Source organism: Passer domesticus, chromosome 8 (assembly GCF_036417665.1).
Source record: "Passer domesticus isolate bPasDom1 chromosome 8, bPasDom1.hap1, whole genome shotgun sequence".
NCBI lineage: Eukaryota > Metazoa > Chordata > Aves > Passeriformes > Passeridae > Passer > Passer domesticus.
Window position 1 is genome coordinate 7,587,841 of NC_087481.1, and position 19,297 is coordinate 7,607,137.

The 19,297-nt window shown below is 52.6% G+C and overlaps 1 protein-coding gene across 1 annotated transcript; it reads left to right on the forward strand.

Moving 5' to 3' along the window:
• Window positions 1-3,680: 3,680 nt before the first annotated feature.
• On the forward strand, window positions 3,681-4,445 carry LOC135305565 (olfactory receptor 14J1-like; the record flags this gene model as incomplete). The annotated part of the gene is made up of 1 exon (XM_064429300.1): window positions 3,681-4,445. A coding segment is annotated over one exon (765 nt), but the record flags the coding sequence as incomplete, so codon positions are not given.
• Between the last annotated feature and the right edge of the window lie 14,852 nt (window positions 4,446-19,297).

Sequence of the window (19,297 nt, forward strand, 5' to 3'; positions counted from 1 at the left end):
TACACTGAACATGATGTCCTGTGGTCTGGGGTATCCCTGGGGTCAGTTGGGGTCACCTGTCCTGGCTGTGTCCCCTGCCAAGCTCCCCACAGCCCCAGCCCCTGCCCAGCGTGGCTGGAGGAGGGGCAGGACAGGCCTTGGCTCTGTTGCAGCTCAGCAAGAACAAAACCATCTCTGCGTGCTCAGCCCTGTGCTCAGCACGCGGCCCAGCAGTGTCTCAGTGCCAGTGTCTGTGCCCTCGGTCCCTGCCAGGGCTTTCCATGGCAGCTGCCAGGACAGGTGACCCAGGTGTCACCCCCAGTGAGGGCTGCCATGGAAACAGTGCCAGCACTGCCCCTTTCTGTCTGGCTGACCTGGCCTTTGGCCCTGGCAGTGCCCTTTGCTGCTGGTTCCTGGTGCCTGAGCGGCCAGCGCGGCACAGGGCAGGTGGCCATGGCACAAGCCCCCAGCCAGGGATCCCCTCTGGCTCTGGGCAGTGACACCAGCCCTGAGCAAGGGGCTGGCGCACTGGGGTCGGTGCAGTGTCCATCCAACAGTGTCTTGTAATGGCCCAGTGCAGACTGGGATGATGATCCACCCTCACAGCTGGCCCAGGGCAGCTCTGCAGTGCCCTTCCCCACAGCCTGTCTGCACAGAAGCACTTGCTGGGTGCTCTGCATTTCCCTTCCCTCACTCTTGGGTCTCTCCCACACCGCCCAACTCAGAGCTTTCAGCTGCAAGGAGTTCAAAGCTGGTCTGTCCTTCAGGAGTTGGTCTAACTCTGCCCTGAACAAACTCTGGATTTGTGTTTATTGCAGAACTTCCTGTGTGTCTAAAATATTCCTTTCAGGGTTCTGCCTTAGGGAAGGGGAACCTCCTTGGTGGCAGCTTGGGCTTGGCACACACTTGAGGAGGATGTCTGTTTTCAATGGGGAAACTCAGGAGTTTTAGATTGCTTCAAAATATAAAAGAAACTGTACCCTCTTTGGCTGTGTACAGCCAGTTCTCTGAGCAAAGCAGGTCCCAGGTGAGTGAGGAGAGACAAAATGGGCATGGGGAATGTGGAGCAAGGTTGTCCACGCTGCATCAGACCTCAAGGCACAGCTTCTCTGAGCAGGCCAGAGCTCCTTAGGAGAGTCCCTGCTGGATCAGTATCAGTCACTGATGCTGCAATCACCTCTTGTGTAATAAGAACAGCAATAAAAGACACCCTTTAAAATAGGAATACATACTTGCTAGAAGCTCTTTGAAATATTTCTCCATAACTGAAAAAGGAAACCCTCCTAATGAACTGCACTAGAGTGGAGGTAAATCAAGGCAGAGCCATGGTTTGTCAGGACTTGCTTGATGCTAACAAGCCCCATGGTGCATTTGGAGCTGAGTCCTGGAACCTCAGGACCTGAGAGGAGATTGTACAAACCTGTCCAGGAGTCAAAGTCAGAAGAAAACCCCAAAGTGTGTCTCAAGGCATGAATGGGTCCCACTGAGTTCCATCCCAACACAGGCTCCTCATGGACTCGTTGGAGGAGAGAATTGGGAGCCAGATGGCACAAAAACTTCTCAAAGACTCGGTGTGAAAAGGAAAATCCAAAGTACCTTAAAAACCTTGAGTACCTCAAAGTATTAATGAGCCCCACTGAGTGTCAGTACAAAGATCTCAAGGGACTCGTTAAAGCAGATAATTGGGGCCATGATTGCACAAACCTCTCACAGAGTCTGTATCAAAAGGGAAACATCGAGTGCCTTAAAATAACTGAAGTACCTTGAAGTATTAATGACCCCCACTGAGTGTTGTTACTGACAAAGCCTCTCCAGGGACTAATTACAGCAGATAATTGGAGGCCATGATTGCACAAACTTCTCAGAAAGTCAAGATAAACCAAAACCCAAAGTCCTTTGAAAAACCTGCAGTCCCTGGGAGCATTCAGGAGCCCCCAGGGCCATTGCTGAGCAAGGCTCCCCAGGGACTCCTTCCAGCAGATCCTTGAGGCCACTGGGATGTGGGCTAGGGGGGGATGCTGAGGGCAGGACAAGGGGCTGACAGTGCCCAGCCTGGCTGGGGCTGTGCCAGGAGGCCCCAGGGCCTCAGGACAAGGTGTCTCCTCCCAGCCCTTGCTGGCACAGACCCTGCTGCTGTGCCCCAGGCCACCAAGACTTGGCTTCTCTTTGTCCCCACCTGGCATCAGTGCCTCCAGTTCTCTGCTCTGCCTGGGGCCTGGGGACACTTTCTGGGTCGTGTCCCTCAGTGGGGCCCATTAAAAGTCCAAGAAACTTTGGAGTTGGATTCTGACTTGGAGTTCTGGAGAGGTTTCTTCAGCTGCCTCTCAGGGACTGATGTTCAGGGCCTGATCACAAAGCCCCAGAGGGTCATTAAAGTCCTTGTGCTGTGTCTGTGCTGCTGAGCTGGGCTGGGCTCCTGGCACAGAGGCAGCTCCTGGCAACCAAGAAGAGCTTCAAAAGCACATTTCTCTTGATGAGCAGCTCTTCTGCCAGCCCAGCAGGGCTGGGGCACTGCCTGCAGCCAGCCCCGGCACAGCCCAGAGGCACAGAGAACTTCAGTCAGTCAGGGCTGGGAAGGTGCTGAGAAGTGCCTGGGGCAGAATCACTGCCAGCCCTTGGCACAGGAACCTCTGGCTCCAGGACAATGCAGCTGCAGCTCCTGGAGTGATCTCCTCAAGCTGGAACATCCCAATGCCTACGGACCCTGTGAGTACATTCTGTGATTCTCTCTTGTGCAGAGCAGCCAGGGGTGCCCAGGGCTGTCCTGCAGAGCAGGCTCCTGCAGCCCAGGGCGCTGTGCTGGGGCAGGGACTCTGCTGCCTGCCAGGGACAGCTCTCAGCCAGCCCGGGGAGCTGCTCCCAGCACTGGGGGACAAGATCTGGGAGGAAGGAGACAGCTGGTAAGGGTTGGAAGTGTTCTCCTTGTGTGGTGAGGATGCTGCATTGTTTAGAATTGTTCTCAGCATGGCGTTTAACTCCAGAACATTTCAAATGAGGTTACATAGGAAGCAGAACAAGTGATGGGCTGCATAAAAGGGAAAATCCTGCTTTTTAAATCTCTTTTTCTGGGTTGCCTAGATGGGAAATTGCACATAGATATTCATCTCTATGTTCAGTTGCGAAAAATAAAAACATTTTTTCTCAGTTGGTAATTAAACAGGCAGAGAAAAAAATCAGCACAGGGCCCCTTCCAGGCAGCATCAGTGTCACTTTTCCAGCATCCTCAGGGTTGTTCTGATGTTGCCATCAGAGCCTGCAGAGCCAGAGCTGCCCCTGGGCAGTGCCTGAGCTGGGAGGGGTCTGCAGGGCAGAGCTGAGCCTCCAGGGCTGGGCTGGGCTCTGGCAGCAGTGGCAGGGCTCAGCCCTGGGCACAGGGAAGCAGCTGCTGGCAGGGACAGCTCCAGGCAGCAGAGCCCTGGGCAGGCAGAGGGGGGAAAGTGCCCCCAGGCTGTGCTGGGATATTTAAAGTCCTCTCCTAATTCAACTATTCCATGATTACTTTTTTTACAGATCCCCTTGCCAAGGAACAACAAATGTCCAACAGCAGCTCCATCAGCCACTTCCTCCTGCTGGCATTGGCAGACACGCGGCAGCTGCAGCTCCTGCACTTCTGCCTCTTGCTGGGCATCTCCCTGGCTGCCCTCCTGGGCAACGGCCTCATCATCAGCGCCGTAGCCTGCGGCCACCACCTGCACACGCCCATGTTCTTCTTCCTGCTCAACCTGGCCCTCAGTGACCTGGGCTCCATCTGCACCACTGTCCCCAAAGCCATGCACAATTCCCTCTGGAACACCACGACCATCTCCTACACAGAATGTGCTGCACAGATCTTTCTCTTTGTCTTTTTCATTTCAGCAGAATTCTTCCTCCTGACCATCATGTGCTACGACCGCTATGTGTCCATCTGCAAACCCCTGCACTACGGGACCCTCCTGGGCAGCAGAGCTTGTGCCCACATGGCAGCAGCTGCCTGGGCCAGTGCCTTTCTCACTGCTCTCATGCACACAACCAATACATTTTCCCTACCCCTGTGCCATGGCAATGCCTTGGGCCAGTTCTTCTGTGAAATCCCCCAGATCCTCAAGCTCTCCTGCTCCAAATCCCACCTCAGGGAAATCGGGATTTCTGTTTTCACTACCTTCTTAGCATTTTGCTGTTTTGTGTTCATGGTTTTCTCCTATGTGCAGATTTTCAGGGCCGTGCTGAGGATCCCCTCTGAGCAGGGACGGCACAAAGCCTTTTCCACCTGCCTCCCTCACCTGGCCGTGCTCTCCCTGTTCCTCAGCACTGTAACATTTTCCTACCTGAAGTCGCCCTCCATCTCCTCCCCATCCCTGGATCTGGCCCTGTCACTTCTATACTCGGTGGTGCCTCCAACCCTGAATCCCCTCATCTACAGCCTGAGGAACCAGGAGCTCAAGGCAGCAGTGAGGAGATTGATGAATGGATGGTTTCAGAAACATTAAACTGGTGGCCAATTTCTGAAAATCATTTGTAATAAAATCATCTTTAATATGTCCTGTTGGTTTCATTTTGGAAGTTCTTTTCCCTTTGTTTAGATTTTTAATCTTGTCCACAAAGAAATGTCATTGTTTGTGCCACTTCTCATTTTGTTTCTCTCCACATCCCCTGTGGCCACTGACGGTGTCAATGAGGGGCTGTGCTCTCAGTGGCTTTAAAGGAACTAAAGGATCTCCCAGCAGAGATTTCTGCAGAGATCCCTCTTTTGTTGCCTTCTCTGGAGCTGCAGCAGCAATGTCTGTGTGCAGAGCTGGGGCAGATCAGTGCTGGCCCAGCAGCTGTGCCCAGCATCAGCAGCAGCACTTGGTGTTGCCAGTGCTGCTGCCGTGGCCCTGCCCCGCTGCCCTGGTGGCCCTGGTGTTGCTGCAGGGCCTGAGTGCTCTCGGGGCCGGGCACAGTCCTGGGGGTGGCAGTGCCGGGGCTGCAGCAGGGACAGGCCATGGGCACTGCTGGGGCAGCGCTGACGCCTCAGGCCAGGCCCTGGGGGCTCCAGGCTCCTTGCCCAGGCTCTCTCAAGAACACGGCCAGGCCAATGCTCAGCACAGAAAAGCCCCAGGCTGAGCAGCCCCAGGCTGGCCGTGGGCAGGCTGGGGGCAAACAGCATGGCTGGAGCTCTGCAAGGGCCCTGGGGGAGACGGGAAGGAGCAGCAGAGCAGGGGCTGATCCATCCCCAGTGCGCTGCACAGCCCAGGGCAGCGTCCCAGAGCGTCCTCATGGAGCTGCCAACAACATCCCCCCTCTGCAGCCCTGGCCTCTCCCCCAGCTCACACAGGTGCCGCATCCTTGCAGGCACAGCCACGGCAGCACTGGCTCAGGAGCCCCTGTTTGCATTGCACAGAGCAGGCAGGAGCAGCCCCATGCTGTTGCTGTGGGGACATGAACCTGAGGGAGCACAAATGCCATCAGCCCCTGGGGCCAGCAAGGGCTGGGGGACACCAGGGAAACCACTCAGCTTTGTCGTGGCCTCTGCAGTCAGCCAGAAAGTTTGTTCCCATTAGCTGGGAGATTCCTCTTCCACTGCAGATGCTATTACTCAGAGCCAGGGCTGTCTGACAGCCACTCCCAAACTGCCCTCAGCATTTCCTTGGCTTCACCGTTGGTTTTTTTTCCCCTTTGTTTTTGTACCAAATTCTTCCTCTTGCCACGCCCTGTTCCCTGCCCTGCAAACAGCCCATCCCTGTTTGCCCTTTCCTCTCTGGCCCCACTCCCCATTGCAGTTCCTGACTTGGCACCATGGGAATGTCCCTTGGGGAGCAGGATCATCCTCCAAGTGCTGCAGGAATTGTCTGCAGGCTCCTGCAGTGCCTGGTGCTGCTCCCTTGCCAGAGGCACCCCAGGCCAGGGGGGCACATCTGGGCTGCTGTGTCTGCCTGTGGGGCTCCCTGTTCTGGGCAATGAGGAGGAGCTGCAGAGGCTCTGCAGGACTGACAGGATGGGCTTTGGGGCTGCCAGGAGAAGGTGAGGCACCTGGGCTGCTGGAGCTTCTGAAGAGGAGGCCCAGGGCTCATCCTGCAACTGCTCTAAGGGTGGTTTCAGAGAATCCCAGAATCAGCAGGGCTGGAAAACACCTTGGACATCATCAAGTCCAACCTGTGCCCTGACACTGCCTTGTCTTCCCTGAGCCTCCTCACTCCTGGATAAAATATCCCAGCAGATCCCTCAGCCCCTTCTCACAGGACATGTGTTCAAGACCCCTCCCCAGCCTTGTTGCCCTTCTCTGGACACACTCCAGCCCCTCCATGTCCTTCCTAAATTGGGGGGCCCACAACTGCCCAACCAGTGCTGAGCACAGGGGAAGAATCACTGCCCTGCTCCTGCTGGCCACACCATTCCTGATCCAGGCCAGGAGCCATTGGCCTTCTTGCCCACCTGGGCACACTGCTGCCTCATGTCCAGCCTGCTGTCCATCTGTCCCTGCAGGTCCCTTTCTGCCTGGCTGCTCTCCAGCCACTCTGTCCCCAGCCTGTAGTGCTGCAGGGGTTGTTGTGGCCAAAGTGCAGGACCCGGCACTTGGACTTGTTAAATCTCACCTTGTTGCATTTGGCCCCTGGATCCAGCCTGTCCAGGGCCCTGTGCAGAGCCCTCCTGCCCTCCAGGTGATCAGCACTCCCAGCCAGCTTGGTGTCACCATGCTTCCATAAGGCCCCAGAGTGTCTCACTGGTCTCCATGATTAAATGAGTGTCACAATATCCTTTTGGTTCCAGGGAACCCCTTGGTTTCACAGAGTCCCTTGGCTCCTTGGGCCCCACAGTGTCACAATGGTGCCGTGGTCCTCCAAGGCCCTGCAATGTCACGGTGGATCCTTGGTTCCATGAGATCTGGCAGTGAAGCAATGCTCTCCTTGGTTCCCACAGTCTTTTATACCTCTTACTCTCAGACAACAGAAGGACACCTGATAGATGAAGGGGAGTGGGAGTAGATATCCACTCAAGGAGGTAATAATAAAAATTCCTCCTGACCCCTACTCCCCAGCCAGGTGACACTTCGGAACAGGTATGAGCCCCTGGATCTGGAGTCAGCCACATGATTTAGAAGAAAATTATCTGTCCAGTGAGTCTCCCAATTATGATTCATCTGTGAGAGGTATTGCCACCTGTAACATCCAAAAGGAAAAAAAGGGTAATCATGGTGGGTGACTCCCTTCTGAGGGGAACAGTGAGCCCCATATATCGACCAGACCCACCCCACAGAGAGGTCTGCTGCCTCCCTGGGGCCTGGGTACAGGATATCACTGAGAGACTGCCTGGGCTGATTTAGCCCTCTGATTATTGCCCACTGCTGATACTCCAGGCTGGCAGTGAAGAGATTGAAAAGAGGAGTGTCAGGACAATTAAAAGGGACTTTAGGGCACTGGGTCAGATGATTGATAGGACAGGGGCACGGGTAGTTTTTTCCTCAGTCCCGCTGGTGGCTAAGAAGAACAGTGAAAGGAATAGAAGAGCTCAAATTATTAACAAGTGGCTTAAGGGTTGATGTTACCTGCAGAATTTTGAATTCCTTGATTATGGGACAACTTTTACTGTACTTGGCCTGCTGGAACCAGATGGGATCCATCTCTCTGTTAAGGGCAGAAAGTTTTTAGCTCATGAACTAGCAGAACTTGTTGAGAGGGCTTTAAACTAGGTCTGAAGGGGGAAAGGGATGCAGCTGGGCTCTCCGGAAGTAGGCCCAAGGGTGGTAAGCCTGAGTTAGGGGTGAAATCAGCAGCCCAGCTGAGGCGCATGGATACCAGTGCACACACCATGGGTAACAAACAAGAAGAGCTGGAGGCCATGGTCCAGCAGCAGAGCTGTGGTGTAATTGCCATCACAGAAACGTGGTGGGATGATTCACAGGGCTGGAGCACTGCACTGGATGGCTACAAGCTCTTCAGGAGAGATACAAAAGGGAGAAGAGGTGGAGAGGTGGCCCTTTATATTAGGGAGGCTTTGGACACCACAGGTAATGAAACTAATGAGGATGGAGTTGAATGCCTGTGGGTGAGAATTAGGGGGAAGGCCAACAAGGCTGACATCCTACTGGGAGCCTGTTATCGTCCACCCAGCCAGGAAGAAGTGGTGGACCAACTCATTCTTTAAGCAGCTAGAGAATGTTTCTGGATCATCAGCCTTTGTTCTTGTAGGTGACTTCAACTTGGTAAACATTTGCTGGGAACTTAATAAAACTGAAAAGAGGCAGTCCAGGAAATTTTTAGAGTTTGTGGAGGACAACTTTTTGTCACAGCTGATGGGAAAGCCTACCAGGGGAAGTACTGTGTTAGATCTTGTTGTTTGCAAATAGAGATGGGCAGGTGGGAGATGTGGTGGTTGGAGGGCACTTGGGGAAGAGTGATCACAAGATTATAAAATTCTTGATATTTGGTGAGGTCAGGAGGAACATTAATAAGACTTTTATACTAGACTTTTGGAGAGCAGACTTTGACCTATTTAGGTGGCTTATTCCAAGAGTTCCTTTGGAAGCAGCCCTTAAATGCAAGGGGGTTCAGAAAAAGTGGATGTGCTTCCAAACAGAGATCTTGAGGGCACAGGAACAGACTGTCCCTCTGTGCTGAAAGATGAGGCAACGAGGCAATCACCCAGCCTAGAGGGGGAGGGGAGGTTTTGGAGGACCTTAAGAATAAAAAGAGGTTGAATCATCTTTGAAAGGAGGGTCAGGTCTCTCAGTAAGTATTTAAGAGGGCTTCTAGAGCATATAGGAAAAAAATCAGGGAGGCCAAAGCTCATTTTGAATTTAAAATTGTGACTTCTGTAAAGGATAATAAAAAATGTTTTTACAAGTACATTAATGGTAAAAGGAAGGGTAAGACCAACCTCTGTTCTATACTGGATGAGGCAGAGACTTAGTAACGGCAGATAAGAAGAAGGCAGAAGTGTTTAACACCTTCTTTGCCTCAGTCTTTGGTGGGAAGACGGCTTGACCCCAGGACAAATATCTTCTTGAATTGGTTGATGGTGTCAGGGAACAGAATGGTCCCCCCATTATCCAAGAGAAGGCTGTCAGAGAACTTCTGAGCTGCTTGGATGTTCATAATCCATGGAACCAGATGGGATCCACCCCAGGGTGATGAGGGAGCTGGCAGATGAGCTTGTCAATCTGCTCTCCATCATTTACCAGCAGATGACTGGAAGCTGCCCAATGTGACGCCCATTCACAGCAAGGGTGGGAAGGAGGATTCTGGTAATTACAGGCCAGTCAGCCTGACCTCAGTACCCAGTAAGGAAATGGAACAGTTTATACTGAGTGTCATCACCCAGCACTTACAGCATGGCCAGGGTATCAGAGCCAGCCAGCAGGGGTTCAGGAGGGGTAGGTCGAGTTTGACCAACCTGGTCTCCTTTTATGACCAGGTGCCCCTCCTGGTGGATGCAGGAAAGGCTGTGGATGTGTCTATTTGGACTCCAGCAAGGCCTTTGTCACTGTGTCCCACAGCTCACTCCTGGAAAAGCTGCAGCCCAGGGCTGGGAGAGGAGCACTCTGTGCTGGGTTCAGAACTGGCTGCATGGCCGGCCCAGAGAGTGCTGGTGAGCGCTGCTGCATCCAGCTGGCAGCCAGGCACCAGTGCTGTCCCTCAGGGCTCTGTGCTGGGGCCAGGGCTGTTCAATATTTTTATTGATGATATGGATGAGGGGATTGAGTCTTACATTAGTAAATCTGCAGATGACACTGAGCTGGGAGCGTGTGTCCATCTGTTGGAAGGTAGGAGGGCTCTGCAGGCCAACCTGGAATGGTTGGAGGGATGGGCAGAGTCCAATAAGATGAAGTTTAATAACTCCATGTCCCAAGTCCTGCACTTTGGCCACAATAACCCCCTGCAATGCTAGAGGCTGGGGATGGTGTGGCTGGACAGTGCCCAGGCAGAAAGGGACCTGGGGGTCCTGTTCGACAGCCGGCTGCACATGAGGCAGCAGTGTGCCCTGGTGACCAAGAAGGCCAATGGCTCCTGGCCTGGATCAGGAATGGTGTGGCCAGCAGGAGCAGGGAGCTCATTCTTCCCCTGCACTTGGCACTGGTGTACTTGGCATTATTCCCCTGGACTGGCACTGTACCTCGAGTGCTATGTCCAGTTCTGGGCCCCCCAATTTAGGCAGGACATGGAGGGCCTGGAGTGTGTCCAGAGAAGGGCAACAAGGCTGGTGAGGGGCTTGGAACATAAGTCCTGTGAGGACCAACCGAGGAAGCTGGGGTTGTTTAGTCTTCAGAAAAGAAGACTCAGAGGTGACCTTATCCCTCTCTACAGTTTCCTGAAAGGTGGTTGTAGTCAGGTGTGGGTTGGTCTCTTTCTCCAGCAACGACTGACAGAACCAGAGGACACAGTCTTCAGCTGCACCAATGGAAATATAGGTTGGATTTTAGGGAAAAGTTTTTTACAGAAAGAGTGATAAAGTGTTGGAGCAGTTTGCCAAGGCAGGAGCTGAACACTGTGCCGAGGTCCCTACTGTGAAGCCACAGAGGGACACGGCTCCGGGGCAGCTGAGTAGGAGAATGCATTTCACCAGATTTTGAAATGTTCCAGGAAAAAAACCCTAAAAACAACTAGCCAATGTGGAATTAAGAGACCTAAGTGATGTCTGAAGATGAGGAACTGCTAAATATCTGCTAAGATCCTTTTACTTCTCACCCTAACCTGAAAAGGTCTTAACTAGAAAGAGGACCTGGAATGTTAGACTGAAAAAGTGGAATCTCCTAATCTCCTGTGAGGCCGGAGGCCCCAGCTCTGCCTGGAGACCAGCGGACAAAGCTGCATCCTCCTCCTCCTCCTCCTCCGTGCCACTCCTGGGAGCAGAGGCAGCGTGGGTGCAACCCGTCGATTTCTCCCCACCTGAGCTGATTCTATTTAACAAAGGCATTAAAAAGGAGAAAGATCTCCTGTCCTCTTTATTATAAATACCAGATGACAACACTCTTTCACTGATCTGAAAAGGATGACAAATTCAGAAAGTCTTTCCTGGGAGTGATCGCTCTGTTGTCACTCCCTCTGGCTCTGGGGATAGCTGCTGCAGCCACAGGATACAAACTCTTGGTGTTTCCCAGATCCCAGTCCGGAGCAGGTTTGAGTGGTTCCAAAAAGGGAAAGGAAAAAACAGTCCAGGGAAAAATGTGGACTGCTTAGGTGAACTAACTAACAAGCAGAAGCAAAAAGCAAAAGCAAAGCAGGAGCACAGCAAGAAGCAAGAGCAAAGCAAAAGCAAAAACCAAAGCCAAAAAGCAAAAGCTACACTACGTACTTCCCCATCTCTCTGTCCTGCCAGCCGTGGGGGAGCAGGCTGATAACAAACCAAAACAAACCTTGCTCTTCAGAGCCAGTCTTGAAGGCACAGTACATAATATCCAGCATTAACAGAACACACGATTGGGGATACAAGCATCATAACCTCACCCTAGGACATTCCACCCCTTATCCCCATATCGTCAACATACTAACATAAAACTTCCATCTGTTCCCCCCAAAAATTACAAGCTATACTCATCCTCACCCCACAATCAGATCTCCCTGAGGTACACATTGTGTTTTTCCATCTCTTTGCATTATCCACCATGTGCAACCTGGTCCCTGAGCAAAGACAACCCCACAAATGGGTTTGTCTGTACTCGAGGCAGAATTGATCCACACGGTCTTCCCTAACAAACCTCTGACATGTACCACTGCGACTTTATCTCCATCTGTTATATTCAGGGACTCAGACTGGGCAGGACCTGCTCGGCTGGTGGAACCTCTAGTGTTAACTAACCAGGTGGCGTTTGCTAAATGCTGCTCCCAATTTTTGAAAGGTCCCCCACCCAAGGCTTTCACCTGGGTTTTTAGTAGTCCATTGTACCTCTCCACTTTGCCCGCAGCTGGTGCATGGTAGGGGATATGGTACACCCATTCAATGCCATGTTCCCCAGCCCAGGTGTTGATAAGGCTGTTCTTGAAATGAGTCCCATTGTCTGACTCAATCCTCTCAGGGGTACCATGCCTCCACAGGACTTTCAAGGCCCAGGATGGTGTTACGGGCCGTAGCATGAGGCACAGGGTAGGTTTCCAACCATCCCGTGGTGGCTTCTACCATTGTGAGCACGTAGTGCTTGCCTTGGCGTGTCTGGGGCAGTGTGATGTAGCCAGTCTGCCAGGCCTCCCCATACTTCTACTTGGACCACCAACAACCATACCATAGGGGCTTCACCCTCTTGGCTTGTTTGATGGCAGCACACGTCTCACAGTTATGGATAACCTGAGAAATACTGTCTATGGTTAGATCCATCCCTCAGTTTTGTGCCCACTTAGAGGTGGCATCTCTGCCCCGATGACCTGAATCATGGACCCATTGAGCTAGGAACAACTCCCCCTTATGTTGCCAATCTAAGCCTATTTACGACACCTCTATCTTTGCAGCCTGATCTACCTGCTTGTTGTTTTGGTGTTCCTCACTAGCCTCACTCTTGGGGACATGGGCATCTACATGACAGGCTTTCACAAGTAGCTTCTCTACCTCAGTGGCAATGTCTTTCCACTCATCAGCAGCCCAGATTGGATTTCCTCTATGCTGCCAGTTGGCCTTTTCTGCCTTTCTAACCAACCCCACAGAGCATTGGCTACCATCCACGAATCAGTGTAAAGGTAGAGCTTTGGCAACCTCTCTTTCAGCAATGTCCAGGGCCAGCTGAATGGCCTTGAGTTCAGTAAATTGACTTGATCCACATTCTCCTTTGGTAGCTTGTGCATCCTGTCATATGGAGCTCCACACGACTGCTTTCCACTTCCAGTTCATCCCTATGATGTGACAAGAACCATCAGTGAAAAGAGCATAGTGTGTTTACTCTGCTGGTAGTTGGTTGTATGGTGGAGCTTCTTTAGCCCATGTCACATGTTCCTACTCCTCTTCGTCAGTGAGACCAAAGTTCTTACCTTCCAGCCAGTTTGTTATTACCTCCAAAATCCCAGGGTGATTCAGGTTTCTAATAGGGGCGCGCTGTATGATGAGGGCAATCCATTTGCTCCATGTGGCATTGGTGGTATGGTGGGTAGAGGGAACTTTTCCTTTAAACATCCACCCCAGCACCGGTAGTCAGGGTGCCAAGAGGAGTTGTGTTTCTGTGCCAATCACCTCTAAGGCCGCTTGAACTCCTTCATAAGTGGCCAAGATTTCCTTCTCTGTGGGAATGTAGTTGGCTTTGGACCCTCCGTGACTTTGGCTCCAGAATCCCAGTGGTCTGCCTCGAGTCTCCCCAGGCACCTTCTGCCAAAGGCTCCAGGACAAGCCATTGCTCCTGGCTACAGAGTAGAGCACATTCTTTACCTCCGGTTCTATCGTGACAGGGCCAAGGGCTACTGCATGAGTGGTCTCCTGCTTGATCTGGGCAGAGGCTTGTTGCTGTTCAGGGCCCCACTGGAAATCGTTCTTTTTGCAGGTGACCAGGTAGAGAGGGCTCACAATCTGGCTGTACTCGTGTCATGGTTTGAGGCTGGCACAATGCCTGTGCCCCCCATGAAAATATACTTTCCCTAGTGGCTTCTGTGAGATGTAATCAGGAACAGAGCAAAGCAGGCTCCAACTTAGGAATAAAGGAAACAAACTTTATTAACTACAACATCTAAAAAGGAACAGACACAAAACTAAGAATGAAAACCCTCCAAATACATTTCTCCTCCTCTCCCTCCTTTTCCTCCACAGCATGAAATAACACCATAAATTTCCACACCATCACCATCTCTCAGATAAGCAATTTTCAGTTCATCATCACCCCTCAAATAATCAATTCTGAAGTCCATGAAGGAGACAGGAGTCCCGCCTTGCACCATAGGCTTCCCTCGGAAACACAACTGAAACCTCTTGTGATTCCATGTCACTTGTGGCACTGCCTGGAGAACATTTGCCCTTTTGACTTCTTCCCTCCATGTCCACTGCTCTCACCACTGCACATGGACCAGGACTGCTTTTAGGGTTCCCCATTTAAGGATGCTCCACCCAGTTCCAAAAGCAGCAGTCTCTCAGCTTCGGGACACCAGTCCCCCCCAGATTTACCCCCTGGGACCAAGGGGCCTCGTGAACAGAGATCTTCCCCTCCACAGAAGACACTGGGCATCCCACACCCTCCTCAGCCATCTCTGTTCACTCCACTGCTTCACTCTTGGCTCCAAGGCATTGCCTCCCCCTAAATGCAGTCTCTGTGTCACAGGAAAAACATAGGTCTGTCCATGACCAAACAAGAAAGAGTCCAGCTCAAAGCCACTCCATCATCTCCTCCCACCTAGGACTCTTCTCACCTCTTCTAACATCTCTCACTTGCACCAGCTTTCATCACACTTGCCCATTTCCTCTGGCTTCATCTCTCTCTCACCTCATTCAGATTCAGGAGGATCAGTATTTGTAAGGTTTCCACTATTCAAGGAAGGGGTTAAAATCTTTGCGTCTGTCTGCCCAGGACTCCCACAGTGGCCGGGAACCTTCTCTCGCCCCATTCCCTGCTTCTGGCCGGCTGTGCTGCCAGTCCATGATACCGAATTTCAAGGCAGCACAGGCACTGGCTCTCTCTCTCTATCTCTCTCCAGGGGGGTAGGAGGGGGGCCCGATGCTTCTCAGGCTCCTCCACCCTTCCATCTTGCAAGGCCTTCACCCCCCTCCTCTGCCCAAGGCTCTGGCCTACCTCACCTGGCCGCATGGCTTCCCTCCCCCAGCCAGCCCCAGCTGGGCAGGGGAGCTCTGAGCTCCTCCACTGACCGGGACCAAGAGAGAGCTCTCCTGGGAGTTCTTGCTTTTAACCCGCTGTGTTCTCAGAGGCGGTCCACACCTTCAGTGGCCAAACCAGGTGCCAATATTCCAATCCAAGCACTGATTGGTTTGACCACAACCTCCCAAAAAATTCACTTCCTTCTTAACCTGTGAGAGGTTGGGAGAAAATTTGCCCTGGTATCATTTTGTCACAGTATGTACCATTTGTAAAGTAACCCCAAAAACACATAGTTAGCATGTGATAGCTCTGAATCCATGTGTCTGCCTTGCAGTGGAAGTTAAAGATGCATTAAATCCTCACCTTATTAACCCATAAAGCAAACTGGGTAACAGCCACAGCAGCCTTAGCTATGGTTAGCCTGTGTTCCCAGGGATGTCGGGGTGTTCCTGATGGGGCAGAAGGAAGAGCTCCAGACCCTCTGTGAGGGTGAGTGAGGGCAGCAGGCTGTCAGCGGGGCTGGCTGGGTGAGCTGCAATGCCTGGGCAGGGAGCTGCAATCCCTGCCCCGGCTGCGGTGGGCTTTGCTCCTTTTGTGGACAAGGGGTGGTGTGGGCAGAGCACACAGAGATTTTAGGGACATGGGTGAGGGGATTCATGGCCAGCACCTTGCAGCTGATCCCCTTGGCTGCTCTTGTCTTGTGGGCATGGCAAGAGCTGGGTGGGATGGCCCTGGCAGGAAGGTCTCCTTGGATTCCTGATGATCCAGGTTCTGACAGTGGCTCTGTTCCTCTCTCTTCCAGCCCCTCAAGCCCTGAGTGAAAACAACAGCCCCTCCCACATAAGCATATTTGTCCAGGTGATGTTCGAGGGAAGAGCTGCAGAACTACTTTCATTTGCTGGCCCAGAAGAGCCTGTGTCTCTTTAAGACCTCCAGATCCCTTGGAAGGTGAGACCACCTGGAGACCAGAGGAGACCAGCTGGAGCTCCAGGCACAGCTGACGACTGGCACAGCTGAGCCTGTGGGAAGCTCCCATAGCTCCTTCCTTCTCCCTCCCTGCTGACAGCTGCCTCCCTCCAGCCCTCAGACCCTGCCCATCCCCTTTCTTCCCTCTCAGCTCACCCCTTTGCTTCACCTTCCATTAATAAACAGTTTGGCTTCCTCGCTTTGCCTGCATCTCTGTGGAACTGATGCAATACAAATCCAGAGCCCTGGGACACACAGGCCCCTCCTGCTGTTCTCTTCCACGCCGTGTTTTGTGCACAGACACAGAGGAACGAGGGCAGATCAGGCTGGAAAGATCCCTCTGCTGAAGGTCCAGTTCCACAACACTGTGCAGTTACAGATCTTGCTGAGCACCCTGGAGCCCCTGGACTTTGGAAGAGCCAACCTGAGGATGCTCTGAACCCAGCTGTGAGGGATTCCATAGCAAGCATCCACAGAGGGCAAAGGAGCTTGGAAATTCTGGACGGTTTCAAGAACAGCTTCCTGAAAGCACAGCAGTGCTCCATCCCTGCACAGGATCAAGAAGAGGGCAGAACCAGAGACCATCCGGGCTTAACAGAGAGCTTTGGGTGTGCCTAAGAGCAAATGAAGCAGCAGCACTGTGCCCGAGACTCAGAAGCGCGACCGTGCCAGTGCCCGGAGCCCTGTCAGACAGTGCTGGGATCTTGGGTGTGGTTCTGGTCCCCACAGCTGAGGAATGGCAGCCCCAGCCTCAGACTCAGTCAGAAATCCAAGCAAGTGAGACCAGAGGGAGGGCACCCTTCCAGTTTCTCTGGGGCATGGCCACCAAACAACCCCTGCTGCTTCTTCCTCCGCCTGTGTTTGGGGTGTGCTGCTGGCAGAGCCAGCCAGGTTGTGCTCTGCGTTCCAAAGCCTGTTAGGAGCAGGCGTGGAAAGCACTGTGTGCACAGCAGAGAGTCCCGGAACATGCTGGCAAGAGCATCCTGCGGGGACAGGGCTCTGGTGTCTGGCTGGAAAAGTCTGGTTTTGCTGCTGTGACCACAGGCAGGAGTTGAGGCAGCTGAAAAGGCAGCGAGCAGCCTGTGTTTGTAGAGGGCCTGGGGCTGCACGCCTCAACCTTCACCTGGAAACTGACTTGGGGAATATGAGCTAGAGCTGGAGTGCCTGTCCTGAAAGGACCTGAAGTCATTCAGCCTTGCCAGCTTTTCTTAAGAGTGTGTTGCTTTTCCCCAGGAAAGCTACACATTTGGGGAAATGCCTTTGGAGGAAAGGGACTTGCTTCTCAAGGAAAGTGCTTCCCAGGGAGCTCCCAGTGAGGTAGGTAAAAGTGTGCCCCTTTGGCTCTCTGTGGTCCTTTCAGTCCTTGAGGACTGTTGCACTTTGCAGAGGGGCAGGGAAAGGGAAAAGGCTGTGAAGAACAGGTTTGGCATCTGCCTGGACCTGTGGAGACCTGCAGCAAGGTGTCTTCCCCCACTTTGGACAGAGGTGTGAGCAGGAGCATCTCTGTCCAGCCACGAGCCCCAAAGCTCTCTTTGAGAGCTGTGAATTAAAAGGCCTTTACGCACACACTTTTCACATCTTCCCTGTCTGCTGTGTTTCAACTCTTGGCAAGATGCATTTGCCTCTAGCTTGGTGGAAGCTGCTGTGGCCCAGGGCCAGCACAGAGCTGGGCTGGCTGGGTCAGGCAGCATGGCAAGTCTTGGTGTGTCCCTGGCCTCAGAAAAGGCTTGCAAGGTTTGCCTCCCCAGGTGTCCTGCTCATTGGCTCTCCCTGTGCACGTTGGAGAGAACAAGGTAGGCATTTCTGGCAGCTGGGCATCAGCAGGCCTTAAACTGGGGCCGTGTTGTGGAGTGAGCCCTGCTGAGATACCCTGAGAGGAGCCCAGTGCTCCTTGCTCCCCTCTGCTGACTCATGAGCGTTTGTCTGGTTTTGGGATGACCCTGGCTGTGTCAGAGGGTGCTACGTGGACACGAGACAGCCGGTCCTGTCCCGCTGGGTCCCAGCAGTGCCTCGCAGCAGTCCTGCATCCACATCAGGATGCTGGCCAAGAGAGGTCTTGGAAGCTGAGACAGCTAATTTTAAGCTTGTGCAGGTGCCTACACGTCAAGGCCAACGGTGTTCCCTCAGGATACAGCAGTCCTGAGGGGTCTCCCTCATTCAAAGAAATTGGCCCTTTTACTGACCTGGCAGGAGGGCAGGAGTCTGCCCCCCACTAAAATATTTCTCTGCCACGTATAAATTTCAGTGGGTTGATGTAGGAATTGTATCAAACATACCATCCATCTTTATGCTGCTGAGATGATTTGATTGGCAGGGGGTTCAAAATACACTGTGTCAGATTCCTATACTTGAAGCTGATGTCCAGATACTGGCCAGAAGCAGTCTCGATGCCCTAAAAAGCACAAAGTCTTCCTCATGCCTTCTCTGCACTGGGCTGATTCTGTATTTCCCCTTAGTTCTTCTGGTAGACTATGTCTAAAGCTTTTTGTCAAGTCACTCTCATGTCAAGTTAGGCCAGCCAGGTTTTTCTTATGCTAATTAGTGCTAAGTACTTATGTCTGTCTGTGCTAATTACTTGTTTACTAATGTGAATGGCTTGTGCTTACTTATGTCAAACAAAGGCCTTGTTTCATTGCCAAAGGTGCCTGAGGCTGCCTGCTCCTTGTGGCACCTGTAGCTTTCCTGTGGAATGTTCTACCTGCCCTGAGAGTAAAGAGGGAGCTGGAGAAAGAGCTGGCCAGGCTGCTCTGGATCCTTGACCAGCAGTCCTGGTTAAGTGGAGAAGTCCGAGCTGAGCAAAGGTGCCAATGGAACAGCCGTGCGCAGGAAGGCTCGGTGGGAAGGGTGATCCAGGAACCACAGGCCTGGCAGCTGAGCTGCCACCGGGGAAGGCCTTGGAGCAGATCCTCCTGAGGGCCATCCCACAGCACGTGCAGGGAACCAGGGCGTCTGCTGGAGGGTGGGAAAGCTCTGCGGAGGGACGGGGACAGCTGGGGGTCCTGGCAGGGTGTTAACAGCTTCTGTGGGGGAGTTTGGGGAGTTGGTGTTGGTGGGGTGTTGGAGAAGGCGTCGTCTGGAAGGTGAGAGGTCTTGGCTGGAATTTGAGTCAGTTTGAAGGCAGCATCTGTGGCTTGGCACAGCTTTGGTTACGGAGGGCAGAAAGACTATGTGTGACTTTTCCTCTTCATAGTCCTGATTCTCCTGCAGGGAACAAGAGGGGAGAGCTGTACTTTACTGGCCACTGAGATAACTCAGTGGGAGGAGGCTAATCCTAACAGGGGGAGGATTAGCCCTTTTGCCATCTACTCATTTGTTTGGGCTACTTTTGTAACACTGAGTGGGCTTTCATTTCTTGAGACCTTTTATTCCTTAAGAGAATTTGGATAATATCATCCTTTCACAGAAAACTGTTTGCAAACCAAAGAATGGCCCCTTTTTTGCCTCTGTGTAGTGTTATGTTCTATAAAGTGACTCTCAGTGGATGAGGTTAATGCAAATGAGTTGCTGCTTTGAGATGGGAAGCAAAATTCCAACTCTTCACCTTCTCAGGTCATCCCAATCAATTTGGGAAGTTTGCAACTTTTTGGAACTACTTGAGTTGAGCAACGGGAAGTAAAGCTTTCCTGAAGTGAGGCTTGTTAAATGCCAGATTCTTCTGTGCCTACCCCACTAAGGTGTTTT